The 22167-nt window shown below is 35.7% G+C and overlaps 1 protein-coding gene across 7 annotated transcripts in view; it reads right to left on the bottom strand.

Annotated features, from left to right (window-relative positions):
* LOC117415495 (transcription factor SOX-5-like) overlaps positions 1–22167 on the bottom strand; it is a 253595-nt gene that overhangs the window by 62141 nt on the left and 169287 nt on the right. For all 7 annotated transcript variants that reach the window (XM_059027090.1, XM_034025955.3, XM_059027091.1 and 4 more), the window contains one exon: positions 17435–17651. In XM_059027090.1, coding sequence (XP_058883073.1) covers positions 17435–17651 — 217 coding nt within the window. The remainder of the gene's footprint in view (positions 1–17434; positions 17652–22167) is intronic.

Here is a 22167-nt window from a genome sequence, read left to right as displayed (position 1 = left end):
CAAAAAAGTGGACAGGATCCATGTACAGCAAATTGCTTTTAGCTGTTTTTTCTCTTAAAATGTGGCTGTCAAAGCCTCTGACAGGCAGTGATGGACCCAACAGGCCTGACAAATTGCTGTTACTTTATAATTAGACACGGAACCAAAATGGGAATGGCATATTGAAGAGCAGCATTTTGATTATGCTCAAGTAACTGTGGCTGACAGACTAGTTTTCATTGTATTTAATTTATTTTTCTATTAGTGTGTACCTTGTTTACATTTCAGCCTGCGTTCTACTTGTTGTCACAACAAAAATTACTACCACACACACTTTAGATTCATTTAAGGGCCTTATGGCAAACAGCCCTCCGAGGCTCTCCATACAGCTGGTACAGTCATAATTGTCTGCTGGCTGTCAAAAGTTATAAAATATATTGCTTTCTGCAGGTTTCAAAAGTTGTTTAAAACAGGCAAAGGGTCAGAGAAGTAACACTTACAAATCATGCAAAAAAAGGGTCCTTTAAAATATAGCACCCCCTACACCAGACTGCCATGTGCTTATCGGAGCACATGGGGCATGAATGTTGCAGGCTGGCTTTGAGCATGCAATATATATAACTGAGAAGAGACACAAGTAGCTTTAAAAAGATACTTGAATAAACTATTAATGGAAAAGACTGTATTTATTTATTTGTTCTTATTTAGTCTATTTAAACTATCATTTCCATTTATCTTAATATTATTTTGTTCAATGTATAGGTATGCTGGTTCCTCAACTGATTTAGTACCTCCACTGCAGTGACATTCTGAAATTCTCTTCATTTCCAAACACAAAAGCCCTGAAGGCATGCTACACTGCAAGTAAAACATTGTGTTTATTATCCCAGAGAGTGTATTTCACACAGTGTTTAATCCATTTGCTGTTTGCCCTTAAAACTGACGCCATCTCCACAAGAATAGTCCTTATTGTCCCCCGACTGAAGCTTTGAAATATTGGCAGCCATGTGATATCCATTATGTGATTGTTAGCCACACTTAAATTGTGCAGGAATGCACTGGAACGCTGTTGTTGCAACGTCAGTCCTGGAGGGAAAAGACTTCTTTTACTTGCATTTGTATCACACTGATTTTCTTAAATGCCAAATATGTGAGCAATTTATTGGTTTTTAAGACTGAACAGAAATACAAGCCTTGAATGACAATAACGGTCGTTCTTTCCTTTTATGTCTAGAGGGTAGCAAGACTGCATGGATTAGACACCTGGAAGCAGACATCACTGAGATCAATTTCTTGCTGTGTGTTAGTAAAAAAACAAAAGAAAAATAGTTTCTAACTATTGCTTGGTTTTCTTTTTGCATACAACAAGCTTACAAGTTAATTCTTTTTTTATTATTTTGAAGTGTGTAATGCAGGTCAAATAAATCATATACTTAAGCATAGTTTGAGTTTAGGTGCTCATTTATCATTGCATGTTTAAGTTTATGTAGGTCGATGATGTTTAAATCTACTGTACATATGTATAATGTATTCTATGAACTTCACCAAACTGAACTACTGCTTTGAATTTAAAGGTAAAGGTATTGTATCAGGTAGCAATGTAACTTTCCTGAATAAAAAAGCCCTTCCCCATGTAAAACTAGCTGGCATGAGGGAATATTGCATTTTCCTACAACTGATAGTCATCTGAATAGACAGTCATGCAATCTGTCCTATAAAGAAAGATACCCTTTTTATATATCATATAAGTATGGTGGTCTCAACTCAATCCCCTTTCCAACTATCACACAATTCAAAACAATGGTTTACTCATGAGAGGCACAAGACTGACAACAACAAAAATAATAATAATAATAATAATAATAATAATAATAATAATAATAATATATACCCAACTGTGTATAACATGGTTATAATTCTATCGAGGGTATCTGGTGACACATACAGTAAATAGCGTGAGCCCTACTTAGAGTGATTTATCGATGTCACCAGAAAGTCGAGATAGAACTACTGCCTTGTATGTACGCTTTTGGTGTATATTATGTGTTATAATACATGGTGCCATATAATACATAAATTGTAGAACCAGCAGTGTTTATTTTTAACAACTGAAGTGGTGTTGAGAAGAATATTGGAAAACAAAATTTAAAGAAATTGTAAAACAAGTTTGTTCTTTAACTATTCATTTTAAACGTCATCATTTTTTTTTCATTTTATTTAACAACTGAAGAAAGTGCAGGAAAACTACATGTATTATTACTAAGAATCGGACTAGAAAATTCTCTTGGCTTTTTTGGAGGGTGGAGTCACTCAAGCGCTCCTGAGGGCCATCAGTCTAAACGGAGGGCATGTGCCTGAGTTAATTTCTTACTACATTTATGTCACTTATTGTTTTTCTATTTGTACTTTTATTATTTTGCTCATCCACAATTTTCTCCTTGTCTTCTGAGGATTACACTTTACATCTGCAGGCTGTTGTTGTTTGTTTTGGTATTGACAGTGTGTTGTTGTGTTCATGGAGTTTGTTTTTAAAAATTGAGACTAGCAGCTTTATCATCAACTTTATTATACACAGGTCTCGCGCCACTGGCATGTATAATAAGACGGTAAAACACCAACGTTCATAGGAAATTCTCATTCACCACGTGTAATAATAATAATAATAATAATAATAATAATAATAATAATAATAATAATAATAATGAATGAATCTTTGCAGTATGATGTATTAAGAAGTTTGATTACCTATAGTTTCTGCATGGTGAGAAATAAGAACTTAGAAATAAGATGGTCTAGAACCATCAAATATTTAACAGCTTTAAATATCAAGATTATTGATCAATGACAAACCTAATTAGATGCATATATGTTATATGTGATTCAGTCAGCTTTATATGCCAGTTCTATTCAACCTGCATCAGGTCCCAAATCCCCAGTTACATTTCAACATTTCATTATTGTATTGAATTAACTCAGATTTGAACCTTATAAAAATGCATTGGGCAATAATATATTTTTGGAATAAGTTATTATAATACACATTTCAGTCTAATGGTGAGATTGTACAATCAATTAGATTACAGTTGTACCGCTGCAATGGGGCTGTCTCACATATAAGCAGAAAGGATAGTGTGCATCAATCAATATGGTGAAAAAAAAGGATTTTCAACTACAAAATGTTCCTGTCAAATATCACTTACAACTGTGGCAGATGTACCAGCAGCATAGTTTATATAGTCTGCTTTGTGCGGACATGAAGGTGCGTCAACGCAAACAGGGCCAAATCACATTTGTCTATGGAAAACACACATCAGCAACTCAAAACGCGTTTTGAAATATACACAGAATTAAACTATTATGTGTCTATTTATTTCTCTTAGTTAAAAAACATTATTTGCAGGGTCTCCCGAGAGGCGCATCCGATAAAGGCACTCCGCGTGGAGTGCAGGATGCGGCCTATAGCCTGGGAATCGCTGGTTCAACTGCAGGCTATTCCTCTGCCGATCGTGGACAGTTCCTAAGGGGCGGCACACAATTTGCCTGAGCGCCTCCCAGGAGGGGAGGGCTTAGGTCAGCCAGGGTGTCCTCAGCTCACCGCGCACCAGCGACCCCTGTAGACTGGCCGGGCGTCTGCGGGCCTGCCTGCAAGCTGCCCAGAGCTGTAACTATTTGCCAATTACAAGCCACTCAAGCTATAGAGTAGAGGTAGTTAACGTTAAAGTAATTTTAAAAATAAGCGCCATACGCCCCTGCACAAAACCAATCTGTTATAATAAACTTGCATACTGCATGAAGTAACTGTACTTAACCCAAAATGAAATATCTCGATAGTCCTTCCTGCTCTACATTACTGCTGTAGTAATCCTTTTATTTGACCGTTCAGTTATTAAATCAGACCTCCCTTACTTACCTTATCTAATAGTTTTAAGGATGGAAATATATTAAAGGAGAAAAAAATGATAACGTGCAGGAAGCTGCTGCCTAAATGATTGTTCTTGAAAGGGTGTCAGTAGAAAGTCTCTTATTTTTGATATGCCGGCTCAGTTAGACCACATTAAAGGGATACTGCAAAACCAAAATGGTTACTTACTTGTACACAGTGGTTAAAACTAAATTTTTCAAACTCCCATTTTATTCAGTTCATCCCCTCAACAGACCACAGTACTCTTTGTGATGTGCACAAATTAAATTACACACCCATATATAAAATGGGCAGTGTCCATAATCCTGTAGCTTTCCATGTGTAGATTAATTAAAAAACATGATTCAAATTAATTAAAAAAGTAGTTTCACATTATAAGGCACAACCTGCGCAGTCTTGTAGTCCTAATCTCTAACTACTAGAACTAATTGAGTTTTCTTTCCACGAAAAATCGAGTTCCTCAGCAGCATTGTGACAGGGAGATATTCATGGTTATTTTTTCACAGGAGCTGCACGTGAGGGGGGGGTTTGGGGGGGGGGGGGGCGGGGGACGTTCCACTTCACAGACTGTAATCAAGATGGTTTCAAAGTCTAATTGTTCAACAAACAATTGAGGGATCAAGGCTGCAGAAAAGCATGAAGCCTCCCGAGAAGAGAGTGACGTTTGTTCAGTTGGTTCTAAAAGAGTTGTTCAATGCAATCTGCATTCGAGAGAGGGGGCCCAATTAGGGCCCCCACCTTTGGTCTAAACAAACCAGACTTCAGGCAGCTGGGTCTTTCTAACCGTGTCACAGTTAACAGGTATTAAAGGCTCTAAAATACAATGCGATGGTATATTTCAGCTTTGATACATGCACTGTTACACAGAACTCAGGCGCACTTTATTTATCCATTGTCCATTGAAGGGAGTTTGACTATGTGAACAGTGGAAGGTGTTTGTAAAATACATCATCATTAAGTTAAGTTTATCTAAAATTGGAACAAAATGTTTCTCATTGATTATATTTATTATTTTCTTTTGTTTTTTCTTTTCATGGTGCTTATAAGGATTGTCAGAAGTCAAACAAAACAAATCTTGACATAAATAAGCTTGCCAAATGAGCTTGACAAGTATGGTATGCGTGTTGGTTCTGCATATTGTGGATGCAATTCAGCAGGTTTAAACTGAAATAGGTGTCTAGTTTTACCTTTTTTGTTGTACAGTAGCACATCACAAGCTGTGTGTCTCAGCTGCACTTACATCACTTTATTTAATTTCAATCATTTCAGTTGCCCAAAAATATAATATTGAGCTTCAAACAAATAATGGTAAGCTTATTTATTATTATTTCATTGGTAAATATAATCTGTTTCTGTATAATAAATGTGTTATCAGTAAAGTATGTATATTTCTGAACAAACAAATAAAATTATCTTCATTTAAAAAAAATATGACAACCCCTGTAATGCTGCATTTAAATGTTTATTGGGTAAGTAAACAGTCAAAGAATAGAATTTGACAGTAACCTACTAAAAACAATGAAAGACATGGCAGGGGAAATATCTGTAACATCCCTGCCATAACATACAACAGTTAGCTGTAGCAGCGGCATGAACAAAAACGGATGGAATGATTTACTCTTGACATGTGACCTCCCATATGTTTATCTTTAAGATTTTACACCATTCTTCTTTTTGTAACTTACATACAAAAACAAAACAAAAACGAAACAAAAAAATCAGCAATGCTTGAAATAGAGCTTTTAGCAGGAGACACAATGTGGTCTCAGAAATTGGCAACCTGTGAAAGATCCAGTCGAAAATTACTAACAGCTGGAGGTGACAGTTGTTTTAACAGCTGAGCTGACAGGATTAATTTAAATGCACTGAAATCAAAAGTAGATAACACCTGTTTAGTCTTCCAGGGCCATCCGTCGAGGTAGGCCGAGGTATACAACAGAGACAGTTTTTTTGTTTGTTTTTTTGTTCCTATGCACTGGCAGTCTCATTGGAATGGGTATAGTACTTTAAAGCAGGATGTTGTAACTGAGAAAGGGGTCTGTAGGGAGGAGGGCACTGTGCAGCCTTCCTTGTCTCCAAACATCTGGCTCAAATAAGAACTTCTTTTCTTCTTGTCCAAGGGCCTTGACCCAAACCCAATGGTGGATAAAGATCACTTCATTTCAAAGCCACAGTTTCTGACTTTGACATCCTATCAACTCTCTTGGGTTAATGAATATATTCTCTTTGTGTTTCCTAGCCCCTAATGCTTTTTTCTCTTCTGCCCTCTAGTAGTTCATGCGCCGCCAAGCTCTGCACCTTTTACATCAATATTACTATTTTTTGTACAGAAGTTTACATCGTTATGATTGATCCACAGCCCAAATACTGAAAGTGCAGCTGAGAAGCTGAGATGTGTTAAAATGTCTTGAACTTGAATTCATCTGTTTATTAGTTACTTTTACTGTGCACACAAAGTGACATTATAATTATTCAACAGGATTTGCAAAACAAATGTGTTTGTATTATTCAGTCATTTAAAAAGCTGCTGAAACAATTACCAAAAGGTAATTTTATGAGTGTTGTGTATTTGTGGTGGTTGATATTTAACTGATAGTACACATGTGCAAACTTGCTTTATAAAACGGGATATTTACAGATCTTCGTTTATCTGTCATTCTTCTGCTAATAACTCAAACTTTTTAAAGCTTGTCCTTACATCTTAAGGATTTTTTTAATAAAAATTGAATCATTTCCTTAAATCCATATTTAGGACTCAACAAATACATTATAGTCTACTTACAAATTTCTAAAACTTATTTCTCCCCCCGATATTAACCTTTCCTTTTCCAAATCCTGAAAAAGTACCAATACCCTGCTTGGAAGAAGATTTACTGTTAACATCGACCTATTAACATGTTTTACAGATTTTTCAAAGTTACCAACAGGAATGCTATATTAACATAATTTTGATATGTTATTTAACATCATGTATTCAATGAAACTACAAAATGATATTAACAGTCTACCGAAAGCCATAATAGTAGTATTTCATGTTAGATTTTGAAATGTCACATGTTTATATTTTTGTCAGTTTTTAGTATATAGAAAACTACAAAGCGGTATGTAATTCAATATGTTAACGTAGCATTATTCAGTAGGTTTCATTCGACTTTATGAAGGAAAATTAGTTAATTCCATAGAGTGTTGCAAAACTTTTGGCCATAGCTGTAGCGGATCTGAGTTTTTGGTCACTTTTTGGATAAAAAATCAGGGCCAGAGAAGCATTTTAACGGAACTTCTGGTTTTGTCCCCGCCCACTTCCCATGACGTCATCCAAGTATAATCTGAGTATGAGTATTTGTACGAGTATTAGTTTGAGTTAGTATGATTATGAGTATGAGTAATGAGTTCATATAAGCTTGATACTGCAGTACCTGATATCCTTCTTAAATATAAAAAAAATTGAGTAATAACTTGCTTAAATCATAACTGTACCTGCATTATCAAAACAGTACCCACTAACTAATGATACAGATTTGTAAACTTTTTAAATGGGAACAAAGAATGTAAATTGACTTAATATCTCTTTTCTAAGAAAATACTTACTACTGTGTATATATATATATATATATATATATATATATATATATATATATATATATATATATATATAAATTATTTTTTATTCATCAGCAATAAAAGAAAACAAAAAATGCCTTACTTCTTAGTCCAGTATACCCAAGTGTCTTTTTTCATGTCTGCTTTGAGGTTTTCTTAGTTTTATTCAGATTTCAAGATTGAGTGTAGAAAGTTATGGATGGTTAGCAATGCTATTCACACCCTAATGAGCTCTGAAATGTGCCACAAAAGGTATTTCACAAAAATCAAAATATATTGTATTCCTATCTTTAAATAAAATGTTGACTCTAATTTGAAGTTCCTATCTTAGCTTAGTCTTTGTATCTTATTTTTCCATTCCTCTTATTTTAAGAAAAATGTAGGATAACACAGCAGCATATTTTTTTCTTTATTTTTTTGTAAGTAATTTTACAGGACTCTGTAGATAATTACAACAATGCTTGAAAAATGCCGTACTTAATGTTAATTTATAATACAAACTAATTACAACCAAATGGCAAAATACACATATGGAAGTTTCTTTTTCTCCCACGCTCACATTCTGAACCAACAGCGATCTGTCTCCTGTTCGAAATGCCTCAGTGACAATTGTTTCAGATAGCAGGATTTTAAGGCGGGTGGATTGACTTGTTAAGGCACAACAGATTTGCTGTTTAAAATTATTTTCCTTTTTTATTCTTTTAGCTACAGGAATAATATATCCACCCTCTCTATTGTTTGCCATTGAAGTCTGTGGGAGCGTGAGGGAGTCCATACAAGTGCATTTACTGTGACACATTCATTCTCTAAATCACAGCATTTAAGTGCTGTCCTAAAAAATTCTCCACTTCCCTTCATTGTCGGCAAGTTTTCAACATGAATTCCTCGCTTTCTGATTTTTTTCTACTTCTTTTCAGAGAAAATATTCATAAAATTTCAAATTATACAGATAATTTTAAGATGGACAAGTTACAACAGGTTTAACACCTCTGCTTAACAGCTGCACTGATTTCCTGAAAGAAAAAAAAAAACTTCCCATAAAAGGTGACCCTGAGGGACAAAAGCTTTATTTTAACTGGTATATATTAAAATGTACTTTACAATTGATTTCACTGCGTTACAAGTACAATACTGCTGCATTGTGTGCCATTGTAAAGCAGGTCTATTGTTTATACAAATGTAACACTTCAGAAAACAGGTGCTTTATTATAGTGCAACAATTAACTAGGTTTACTTTTCCTCAACACAAAAAAATAATAATAGTACAGGACCTGTTAATAGTAAGGTTGACATAGTTGCTTGAAAAATGAAATTAAGTATCTTCAGCGCCTGCCAGAACAAGCACACCGAAATACCCATCCCTGACAGTGTGTGTCAACAGGCTTAACCAGCTTCTCTTTAAAACCGGGAAAACCAAGTTGTTTGTTTAGAGATGACCCTCTGGTACAATGCACGAAGAAGAAACATCCTCAGTTTTTAAAAGGGGTTTGTTTTGGTTTAACTAGTGCAAACCTAATTAAGTCAGCTTGGATACAAGTTCACTTGGAATGACTTCCTTTAAACGTGTATGTGTACATAAAGAATGCGCTTTGACATTTTTATTTACCACTGTATCTCCACTGATAATTATAGTTATTACAGCACAGTTTTAGGCATAGGTTTAGGCATTGTTGTGAAGAGGTCATCACATGTGATACAAAATAAAAATTATGTATGAAAAGCAGACACTGCAACAAAATGAGTTGGTCAGTTTATTAGAAGAGAAAAGACTTGGGCTCCCATATGCAAAGCATTACGCCAACCAACATCCATACTGTTTAGCACTGTTATAACTGATAACCCCAAGAGACTTGTACCAGGAACAGTCCTCGTCTTGAATAACTAATGCTGTACCGTCGTATGCAAACACTGCTGCCACGCTCTACAAACAAGGCATCATTCTGCCTCAAAAAACAAAACAAAAAACCCCAACCATGATAGAGTTCGTCTTGTGACAGACTGAGGGGGGGAGGAGGAGAGAAAAATGTAGTCCAGGATGGGGCCGAGAGACTACATTCCCCAGAATGCCATGGGAGGACACCTGGCTCTGATTATTAATGAAGGTCACCTGCCTGCCATCAGTAGGCAGGTATATAAATCAGAGGGAAATGTTTGTTCGAGGCAGTGTCTAGTATCTGTGTGAAGAGAGGCTGTCACGGTGAAGAAACCTGTGTGGTTTCAAAAGGTACTGTGTGAACCTTTTTGTGTTTTGTGTGTGTTTAAAAATGTTTTTTTTTTAACTGGTTTTAGTTAGGTTCCTGAAACAGTTAGTTAGTACTCTGTGTGGGAGTTAGGTTTTTGTTTCTGTTTTGTTTTTGTTATTGTAAATAATAAAAAGTGCACATAAATGCTTAAACCTGCAATTCTGTGTTTGGGTCTGTTATTTTAAAAAGGCGAAAATGAGCCTGAGCCGCAAGGCTGTGTTACAGTCTTAAAAGCAACAGATCAGTTCTTGCCTATATATTCCCAAAATGAGCTTAGGGAGTCACCTATCTGCTGTTCAGTCTATTTGTTCCTCAAATAATGCAACTTGTCAGTACACTTCAGTGAAAAAACCTATGACGTTAGGGCCAATGCACACTGGAGCAAAAATAAATAAACGTATTGATTTAAATGAACTCACACCACAAGTGAAGCTTACAACGCAAAATATTAGTTCTGTAAATAGGCTTTTGTTTTGCATTGGAATGACCGGCCAACCAAATTCAATCGGAATATGTGTTCCAAAAATACAAAAATCAAAAAGTAGATTTTTTTCATTTACAGCCACTGGCGACAAGCCATGTATTATATTGCACAAGGTGCTTGTCCTTTCTCTTCTTGTATAACGCTGATAGCTTAGCATTTAGCAGAAAAATCACTACCATTAAGCACAGACCAGCTTTATACAAGTAACCTCTGTATGATTTAAATCCCTTTTTTCTTCATAAAAACATGACTGGATGGCCAGTGAGAAACAGCATTTTTCACATTGTGAAGCTAAATGGCTCTAAAATCTACATCTTTTTTGCCATGCACTTGACTATAAACCTCCTACACAGTACATACATTCTGTTGTGTTTAATGTAGTGATTTTACCAGTGCTGCTGCGAAAGGGACATGGTTACTGGGTAGTTGAAACCACCAGGGTTCGTTGCACTTAGCATAGGTGACTGTAAATAAGCATACACTTTTCTAAAGGTGGAAATAATGAAATAATGACATGGAATCATAATTTTATCTTGCGTCTAGCGAAAACACCTAAACACATTTTACAATTAACGTGTTTCTTTATGTTTTAATTCAGAAACTGCTCTGTTGTACACGTTCTTACAATATTAGCAAACCTCATCCTTACAAGTTTATTGCAGATGTTGGCTGATGACATAGTTTATATTAAAGTGAAGATAGAGCACCACAGTGTAAAGAGTTAAAATGCTTAAAACCCAACAGCCTTTTTAAAGGCTACCACCGGCATTAAAAGAGAGTCATTTCCCTGACAGTAGTGTTGTTATATTGACATTTCTGTCATATACACACTGACTTGTAAGTAACATAAGGCTTTGGCTGCTAACATGAATAAGGGTGGATAGTCAAGGCGCTATATCGAGCATATACAGCAATGAAATAAAAGGGTGCACTATCAAAAGGCAAATATAAAATATCAGTGACATACACACTTCTACAAATAAAGACAACAGTTCCTCTTCAGTAACTTCTCTTAGGATGCCTGCATATATAACTTTGTTTTCATCAAACAATTTCAAGCTGCCAGGTTTTGCAAATCAGAATTCACAAAAGCCAGTTTGCTACACTTAAGCAACTCTGGTTTGAGGCCAAAGCTGAAGGCGTTACTATGCAAAGTAATATAAATGCCTACAACCTGTCTGTCTGATATTTAAAGAAAATATTATTAACTGACAATATAATATTTGTCTCATGGGTTATATAGCTAGACTAGACATGGCACTTCTGGATATACTGCACTGAATTATAACCATAACTCCATAGTTGTGTGATCCTGTATATAAGTAATTGATCCATTCTATTTTCAGTTCCCAATAAGTCAGAGCCATCTGTTCTGAGTTTTAGCTAAAGTACTTTTACTTTCATATCAAACTAAACTGATAATATGCAGTAGCTGTGACCCACTCACTTGAAAAACTTAGTTGACTTCCATCACTCTTGCACGTCTTTCTCTCTTAATAAACATTCTCTTCATACAAGAGTAAAAGCCCATTAGAAACAACGTAGAAGTCACTGGGATCCACAGTCCTTGTGCACAGCTGGTGGAGAGGCCTTGAAATAAGCTCTCCACATAATCCAGTAGTAGTCATGTCTGCTGTGCCCACTCTCATTATTAAAAATAATACCAGAACAAACGAGCACATGCGCCTCTTAAAACACAACCAGCGTTTGATATCCACCTCAGGAGTTTGGACACACACCTGATGGGGCCTCAGAGACTTGATTTATTTGAATATGGCTGATCTTGACAAGTGCCCCTTGCTTGCAAGACAAAAAAAAAAAAGAGCGCTAACCTACCAGACCTGATCGAGATAAAGTGTAGTGTACAGTCTTCGAGGATTAGAGAGTATGATTCAGCAGTGGCCTCAACCTTTGATGCGGAGCACAAGGGGCCTCAGAAACAGATGGTCACCTCTTCAGCCTAAATGAAAAGGGTCCCAGAAGCGATCAAACTGCAAGAGCCTATCGGCATTACTTATGTTTTCTCTTCAGCATTTGTTGCTCTATTCCACAACAGCCAACACACAACGTTTGACAACAACAACCTCTTCCAACTTGTACTTATGGTCATAAGAATATACTGTGTGATGTATGGCCTAAGCCTTATGGACATGGAAGTACATCAATTGTGGTCCCATTCGGGTATCAGTTCCAATTACTAGATTGAATTGAGTTAATTATTTTAGAAAACATTTTATCCATCTCTGCCTTATGCAGTGAACTCTGTATTTTTCAGTTTGAATATTATATTGAAGGATTATTATATTTATTTGACTATAACCTGAAGACAGATTTGTCTCTCACCCTTTTCACAGATGCTCTGAAAATGTCAGGTCCCTGCTTCTTTCGTGCACCCCAGTTCAGACTAAATGAACAGTCTTGAAGGAAAACAAAACATGACACAGTTATTTAGAATGGTGCATATTCTCTGTGATATTTTTATCTTAATATTCTCATCTAAAAATCATACACACATTTTGGCTGATATTAAATTCGGCAGATTTGCTACCTTGGTAGATTTTGATGTTTTTTGAATTGGCATTTTTCACTTGAAACGTTCACAAAGAAAAATGCCACAGTGTTGTATTTCTACTTTTCATTTAAAAAACATTCAAATACATGTTTATTAATTAAATCTGTCTTCTAAAACAGTATCTCATTTACAGTAACTCGTTATAGCATCTACAATGTACAAGAGGGACAGTGGGTTACAACCCCGCCCCCGCCATATTAATTTTTCATTTAATTGTTAAACAATAGGTTGATAGATTAAAGAACTAAAGTGTAACCTTGGTTATAGCTTTACCTAACTGTATAGCACACCACTTAAGGCTGAACAATTTATATAGCTGACAAAGAAGAAAATAGTTTCTTTTGAAACCTACACATATTTCTTCATCCGGCATATATACATGCACTGCCTTGACAGTCCACAACTATTTATCTATCAAAGCTTTTATTATACACCTAGCTCTTCTTTTTAATCACTCACCTAAGGACGTTTATTATTGTTTTCAGCACTGCTTTTTTTTTTCTTTTGCTATTCCCTAGTCTCTTAACTTTTTTTTTTGCTACTGATCTTTCTTGAAAACCAAGAGACAGAGAATGTGTGAAATGAGGAAGAAAACAATGAATACGGCACTTTCATAATGATTGAAACTATGGCTTAATTAATTTTTCATCACAACCTACCATTCGCTGTTAATGGCCTTTGAGAGATATACAACAAAACAATGGCCAGCAGGGAAAAAGGATTTTCTGCTGGGTACATCTGTAAAGCTCAATGCATTCTCTCTCTCTCTCTCTCTCTCTCTCTCTCTCTCTCTCTCTCTCTCTCTCTCTCTCTCTCTCTCTCTCTCAGCCTCTCGGTCTCTTAAGAAGCTGCGGGTCCTTTGTTTACACATTTCATTTTAACAGCGCCGAGATAATGTGTGGACCCGGTAACCATTCTAATGTCTAACTGTAACCTTCACTAATGGAGTCTCTAGAGCTCACACAGCCTCCCTCTTTGCCCAATATCTTTCAATATTGCTCATTGTTGCCGAGCCTTCCACCCCCACCCCCAACACCTCCCATCCCTCAACCCTGGAGTGCTGGGCTGAAAAGCTCCACAGTTTATTCACAGAGCCCTTCTTGTCTAAACTATTAGGTAGTGGGGTCGTGAAACGGGATGCAGGGGTTGTGTCATTTTTTTCTTAAAACCTAAACACTCGCAAAGGGTTTTCTCAGGAATGGGATGGCAATTAGTTTTTCTTTTTAGCTGCACTCAGTAGTTTATTTAATATTTGCTGCTAATTCTGAAACAACACATATCCCTTTTATTATGACACGGACCAAGAAAAATGCACCAATGGTATGTTTCTTTGGGAACCAAGCACATCAGCACTACACTTTAATTCAGTTGTAACATTGTGGCACCAAATGTTAAAGAAAAATAGGGAAAGTGGTTTAGCTACTCTTTCATACAGTTATAAGTGCTAATGCCAGTTTGCGTTGCATTAATGAACATGAAGATGTAAAACAGCATTTAAATAACTGGGTATTTTAAATAGTGGTGGGAAAACCAAGCAGCCTTTTTTGGTCCTTGTATGTAATGTGAACATGTCTCAGAAATTGGTGAAAGGAGCTGAGTGATACTGGATCTGTGCCACTTCAAACTCACTGTGTCCCAGACAAGAGCTCAAAATAAATGAACATGTTCCAAATGTCTTTTCTCTGAGTGGCTTCTTTTTACTGTTAAATATAATTCTGTATTTCATCAGACTGTTAATGCATTTGAATGGCCATTTCTAAATGCCCAATACCCCTTTTCACCTAAAAAGTAGCTCATTAACTGCACTGAGCAGTCTTTGCAGAAATGCTGTGTGTTTATTTGTCCCTGGAGTGCAGAATTAAACTAGCTTTGAATATCCTTCTTGATATTCGCCACATATTTATAAAGCAACAATGAAGAAGGACGTTTGAGTTGCTTGCTTTTGAAGTAATGTCTTCTCTTTTTGTATGTCATATTTCAAATGATATTGGTCTTTTGCATTTTATATTACTTTATAAGATTAACTAAATATTTAATATCTAGTATACATGTTCATGTTTTTTTCATTCTTTTGAACTGCCAGCATCAATTGGGCGTTACTGTACATTATTGAGGATTTGAGCAAGGGGGCGAGTAGTAAAAACTACACACAATACTACTGAATTGTAGTTTGCTACTGTATATTTGTTTATAATTATTTGACATAATGTAGCTGAACCTCAGTGCCTACTAAAACACGAATGAATAAGATAGCAATCTTCCAGTACCTCGCATTAAAAACGCAAATTGTTACTGCACAATCGGACTTGTAATAAATATGCAAAGCACTTCAGACAATGGTACAACCAGTTGATGCTATCTCTCTTCAAACAGAAGATGTGACTTTGCCACAGTCTCATTACAGAAATGTGTTAGTCACACATGAAAAACTCTGATGAATAGATAAAGGTGTGTTACTGGACACATCCAAATGATCTCTGTCATGCTCTCTTTAGTGTTCCTCTTATCTCTTCAGGAACACATTGGTGGGCATGGAATTCTGTATGACTTATGCCTTCAATAACCCTTACATAATCGCTTGCATAACAAAAATATTGGTTACAAATAAAACAGTCCTATATTAAATTTTAATAGGAGCGATCTACAAATGTACTGTACATGCATAAACACTGGGTACCAACGTTACAAGTCAAAGCCATCATTATTATACCCAATCTGGTATGTACCCACATATGATTTTTAGATGTACTACTGTGGATATAAATGGGAAATGTCTGGTGTATTATAAGAATGACCAAGAATCCACCAAATTGTGTGTGGCTAGATATGGAGTGCCTCATAGTTGAGTGGGTGAAGTGTGCCTTCCACCATAAGGGGGATTACTTTTGTAATCCACTACTCACAATTAATGAATCCTACATATACCACGTGGCTGGGAGGGGAGGTCTCATTCCTCCCAGCTGTATGGTAAAATAAGGCACTAATCATTTATGGTTATGCAATTTTGTACCTGTCACCTAAAGCTCAGAAGACAAATGTGTGGGAAATATTACCTGCTGGCAAATAACCCATAGGGATTGATCAACAGGAAAGATACCTGTAAGGTTTTTTTTTAGAATTTTGTGGATTTTAACCCTCTGTCTCGTATATTGCCAACTCAAAATGACAACCTTAGAAGCAGTTACTTCTGATGGCTTCAAATATTCATATATATTACACACACACACACACATACACACACACACACACACACACACACACACACACACAGTCACAGGCAAAAGTATTTGGGCACTTAAATAAAGTGATTTATTTAATTTCTAATTGTTCTATTGAAAGATATAAAATGAAAGTAGAGATTCAGCTTTATAATAAAACAACAAATTACTACATAGCATGCATACAATAAAAAATAACATGCAAAAACAAATTTCATACTTTGACTTCAGTATTTGGGCAATCAACATATTTTGTATGAAGCCCATTCATTGCTAATTATTTAAAGTTATCATGATTGAAAACCTGCATGATAATTATAGAATAAATAAATACATAATCATCAAGTGCTGAAAAATAAATTGGAAATTTGTGATTAAAAAAAGCAACAAAAATGGTTAAAACTAAAGAGTACAGCAACGATCTTAAAATGGCAGTGATGCAACTAAACGAAAAATAGCAGAAAGACTTGGTTTACCAAAAAGCACTGTGTGGGCTATTATTAACAAACACAGGAGAACAGGAACTACTGCAACTAGCTCTTGGTGTGGAAGACCAAAAACGATTTCTGCAAAATCAAAAGAAGAAATGTTCGAGCAGCCCGGCAAAATCCTTGGATTATTGCAAAAGATTTGACACAAGAATTGAGAGAAGATGGTCAAGAAACAAGTGAACAATTCAATGATACCTTAACAAGATGAATATCCAACAATATGAATGTGACAAAAGAAAACGATTGGTGTTTTCCATTGAATACTTGAAGAAGCCTGATGATTTCTTCAACCAAATTTTATGGTCAGATGAATCCAAAATATAACTTTCTTTCAACAAGAAAGCAACAACATGTTTGGAGGAATAGATGAGAAGAATTTAAAGAAAAGTTCATCATGCACAGTGTTAAACATGGTGGCGGTTGTGTGATGGTATGATGTTTTTCTTCCTCAGGCACTGGCAACCTTTGTATTGTAGAAGGATCAATGAATGCTGCAAAATATCAAGACATTTTGCACTCTCATTTGTTACCAAGTGCTAGAAGGCTTATTGGACGGAAGTTTGTATTCCAGCAGGATATTGACCCTAAGCATTCTGCGAAGTCTACAAAGGAATTTTTGAAAACAAGGAAGATTACAGTTATAGATTGGCCACATCAGTCCCCAGACTTGAATCCCATCAAGATGTTATGGATAAGGGTGCCCAAATACTTTTGTCAAAGTATGAAATTAGTTTTTTTCATATTCTTTTTCATTGTATGCATGTTATGTAATAATTTGTTGTTTTATTATAAAGCTGACACTCTAATTTATATCTTTCAATAGAACAACTAGAAAAGTTATAGAAATCACTTTCTTTGTGTTTTTTCTCATTTTTTAACTGCCAGAATACTTTTGTCTGCGACTGCATATTGTTCCTGAACTTACCCTCAGGCTCGTTTTTGATAAGCTCCTCCATTTTCCTCTGTTTCAGTGTGTCCACCACATCGGCCAGGCTGCCCTTGCGTCTCTCTGGGGTCCCCAGAGCATTGCTGGAGCCCGAGTCGCTGCCCTGACGAGCCCCGTCTTCTGTCTTAGTCGGTGAGGTAGATGAGTTTTGCTGCGCATATGGACTCAGAGACGGACCCTTTATGCCATCTTGTTCCTAAAGACAAAGCAAAGAATTGTCAGTCCTACACTTATTTGTTAGAGTGATGACATTAAAAATATATATAATTGACAACAAAAATAGTTAATTATATTTGAGTAGTAGTGACATGATTATTTTAAATTACCTTATGTTACATTCTTAAAATAGACTGATGATTACTGCAGAAGATAGTTGATGTTTTACGGAACGCTCTATGATCACTTTTTATGAGCTGAGATTTATGTTAAATGGCTGTTAATAGAGCTGTTCATAAATGCTGGAAATCCATACCTCAGCAAAGCTGGCATATTCACAACTAATAGTATAACAATATAAATACACCCGCTTTCATAAAATAGCCCAAGCTTCTTTTGCGAACATTTGAACTTAAGGTGGTAGACCAATGCCTACACAACACCTGGCTAATTTCCACTTCTTCAAGAAAATAACCTGTAGCTGCGTGTAATAATAAAGTGGCCTTCTAGACTGAAGTGGGAAATTGTAACCTTGCTTCTCAGCAGGTTGTCTGAAGGCTATTTCGTTGCTATTTCTGCAATTAAAAGTGTAATATTGTCTGACTTGGTTGAAAAAGTGTTAACCTTTCGCTGCAACAGACAGTGAAAACTAAGGTATCTGTATGAATGTATTTAATCAAACATACAGTTTAGATATATAAATCACGAGAGACACTGTATTTTATAACTTGGTATAAGCAGAAAGGAGTTCATCCTCCTTTCCTTGGCAACTGGATCTCTTCCAAAGCAGAGATATATTTTGTAAGGTTTAATTACAGAACAAGTCAGATATTTGCAGATGAGGCCAATGGTCTTCCTTTGTTAATCTTAGTTAATCTTTACATAATCTAGTCCTATTATCGAATACAGCACATAAGTGATTGACAGGAAAAGTCACATCACTAGACAAAGGAATTATCCAGCCTGAGCAGGCTGCCGTTTCAGTTAGGAGCAGAACGGATTTGTACAGTACAGGGGCTTAAGACTCAGCACCTTCAGAAAACAAGACCTGTATTGTATTGCACAGTCACTCTGTGATAGGGTCACACTTCAGCAACATACAGCAGACTTCATAGATTGTTCAGTAATGTACAATTTCCAATGCAACCTACTGTACATTGACAACACATACATTTAGGCAGGTTTTTATTTTCTTCTGATTCCCAATATTTTAAAATTGATCTTTATGGATCCTAATGTTTTAGAGAGAGAGAGAGAGAGAGAGAGAGAGAGAGAGAGAGAGAGAGAGAGAGAGAGAGAGAGAGAGAGAGAGAGAGAGGCCAGTGTCCACCATATTTGGCTGTAGAAACCATCAGAGCAATGGTGAAAAGCATTAAAGCATTAGGAACATTTATCACAAAGGGTGATATCAATCACATTGCAAAACAGACAGCCTATGCAAACCAGATACTGGAAGTTGTTTTCAGATTGTAATGAAACAGAGGGCAGCTGCCCTGTGGAGACACTTCTTCATATGAAATGCTGTGATATTTAAGAAACACACTATGTAAAAGCTCAATTTGTTTTTCTCTCAACATTTTCAGCAGCCAAGCTGCCACCTGGCTGTGTCATTTTCTTTTTTTCTCCAAAAGCATTCATTTAATTTTCAGCTCTATCATTTATGGATTCTGAGCCTTGCCCTTTGACCCCTGTCTCCAGGATACCATCTTCATGGTTTAATCTGTGTTATAATCCCTTATTTAAAAGACAGATTAAAAAATAAACAAAATTAGCAGTTAAGATTTAAATTTGGCATTGAGAATTACATTTTTTGGCCTTGTGTGACACACAAACTGCCAAAGTAAAACAATATGGAAAACAAATGTCCTAGGGTATTTCATATCAAAACTTGGTTGAAAGGACCAGCAGTTGCAACTGCACTGATCATAACAACAATAGTGTGCTTTTTTTGTAAATCTCTGACATTAACTGTGCGTGTATTTAAAAAATCATGTCACACCTGTCATATCGCATTTCTTTAATCCATAGCCTACTTAAAAAGAAACACTCTATTTCTGAAAACTGTCTTGAAAACAAAACAAAAAAACACACAAAAAAAATAAAAAAAATTAAAAATATTCCTGCACTCATATTCCTGGACACTGTCACAACTGGAGTTCATAACAAAGGTGCTTACTCAACCCAGTTTAAACAACATGATGCTTTAAAGATGGTTCAATTGATTCATGAACTGTTTGCATGGATTAAAATGCCAAGATTATAACTCCCTAAGGCAACTAGCTTTCGTGTCGTCTCCTTTGCCAGGGTTTAGTGGTGTCACCTCAGCAGAAAGATGGGGACTACAGCACAAAGAATACAAAACCCCAACTAAATCTAACCTCACACCACAGGGAATTCACAAAACACATTACATTACCAGCATCAAATGTCAGTGATTCCTGTATTTAAAGGCAGCATTAGAGGCTTGAAATAAATTGTATCCCCTACAATACTGTAGCTGACAAGACCCTGGTGCAGGTGGAAAGCTGTATTTGACATTTACACCTCACTACTGTTTACAGCAATAACTATATAACAGCCATTTCTGCAGCGGAATATTCATATTCATGTGTATTGCATGCATGAATTTTGATGCACACTATTAAGGGTGTAGGTGGTTCTGCTTTTAGTTTGCAAATGTCAATTCTATTCTAAATCACTCCTAACAAAGTAAATGAACTGTACTCTCTGTAACGTGTTTTACTTGATCCTTTTAAAGCTTAAGCATGGAAATATAATTAAACCATTTAAAAGCATATATCTGACTAGTGCACATTCAGATATACCAAATAGTTAATGGGGGCCCCGGTACACAATTAGGTACATACAGTTGCCCATGTCTCATTAAATATGAAACTGGAGTTGTCAGCTTTTGATTTTAAGCCTATGAGTGTATGAAGCTTGGGGATGTAGATCAGAGGGTGTACCTGAGAACAGCCAGGCAGAATATACAGGAGTAAAGTGTTTGGTTCTCTTTGCAAGAGAATGTGCACTAAAAGTATAAATAATAATAGTAATGATAATGATAAAAATATATAAAAAAAAAAACAGTTGTAAACAAAAAACTTCAGTTTAATAATAATGGTTTTAGTTAGGCCAATTTTCAGAACCTGTGAAGTAAAAATAAATAATAATAATAATAATAATAATAATACAAAATCAGCATTATTTTGACTGTACCTGTCAGTTTTACTTTATGTGTTAATATGCTAATCCCCTGGATAGTATACTGTAGTTACTTGGATGGTGACTTCTTAAGAAAAACCAAAAATTTTGTTTCAACTTGACATCCCTAAAATGTAACTTCTGTTTAATAACTACTGGTACATATAAGAATACCATTCTAAAGCTTTTTTTTTTTTTTTTGGAAGGTACATTGTATAACTAGTAAATAACAACTCATACAGTAGTGTATAATTGTGTCAGCACACCACAGATGGTTCTGAAATGTATTTAAAACAGCTTAAAGACAGTGTTAAATCTCAAAAACTTAACACTATAAACTATAAAACTAACATAAATAATAAAATAATAAAATAATTTTGAATTAAACTGATAAGGCTATTTTTTTTTCACTTTACTTAAATTGATATAATATATGTTATATCATATAAACAAATACAATTGTGATGACAATAATAAAGGTTGAACAGTATTTAATTGTGAAGAAACCTTTACCCAGTACATAACGATCCAATATGAACCAATTTTGTTGATTGTCCTACATAGAGATTAATGAAGTATTTTTCAAATAATAGCAAGTATGACAAGTCTTCTTAACAGGTGCTAATCTATCAAGGTTGTGCTTCATCCTTGAAGCAAATGAAACAGTACAAATTAGACATAGAATGGGCGGATAAGGCACATAGAAAAAACTTCTCTCGATGCATTACTTTACTTGCTGGCATTCATTACTTATTAATCAGACAACAAAGGATTAATTAACACCTAGCCATCATCACCTGCATGTAAATCCTCCCCCTGTTCAAAAAGCAGCAGCCTTTACTCTAAAACTCTAGGGGCCATGAAAGGAGAAAAGAAGAAAAAAAAACAGAAGAGAGAAATATTTAAATACCATCCCTTTTCTCTCTTAGCAGCAATTTTCACAGATGAAGAGGTCACCACTATTTAACTGTGCGGCGCCGTGTTAATTTAGTATGACAAGATAAAGCAGTAATCTCTGCTTGCGAGAGGCTGTAAGCCACCCGCTATCCAGGGACACGCTCAAGTCGATTTACACTGTATATCACTTTATACAATTGCCGTGACAAAGCCCCTCTGAGTTCTTGCATGTAAATCTCTCTCTCACTCAACTTTGCTGCCAGTCAGAGGGGATCGGATTGGCGCTAAAGCCTTTGCAAACGTAACATCTTACACAAGCCAACCAGCTTCACAATCCACCCCAAGAGAAGTTTAGAACTTAATAATCCACTGATCCTACTTCCACATTGGCTTGCCTTTTATTTTTCAAACAGTCTGTCCATTTTAGTTGTCATCCAAATGATTAAAGAGATACT

Source organism: Acipenser ruthenus, chromosome 7 (genome assembly GCF_902713425.1).
Source record: "Acipenser ruthenus chromosome 7, fAciRut3.2 maternal haplotype, whole genome shotgun sequence".
NCBI lineage: Eukaryota > Metazoa > Chordata > Actinopteri > Acipenseriformes > Acipenseridae > Acipenser > Acipenser ruthenus.
Note: the sequence above shows the minus strand (reverse complement) of the source record. Positions and strands in the feature narration are given on the sequence as shown.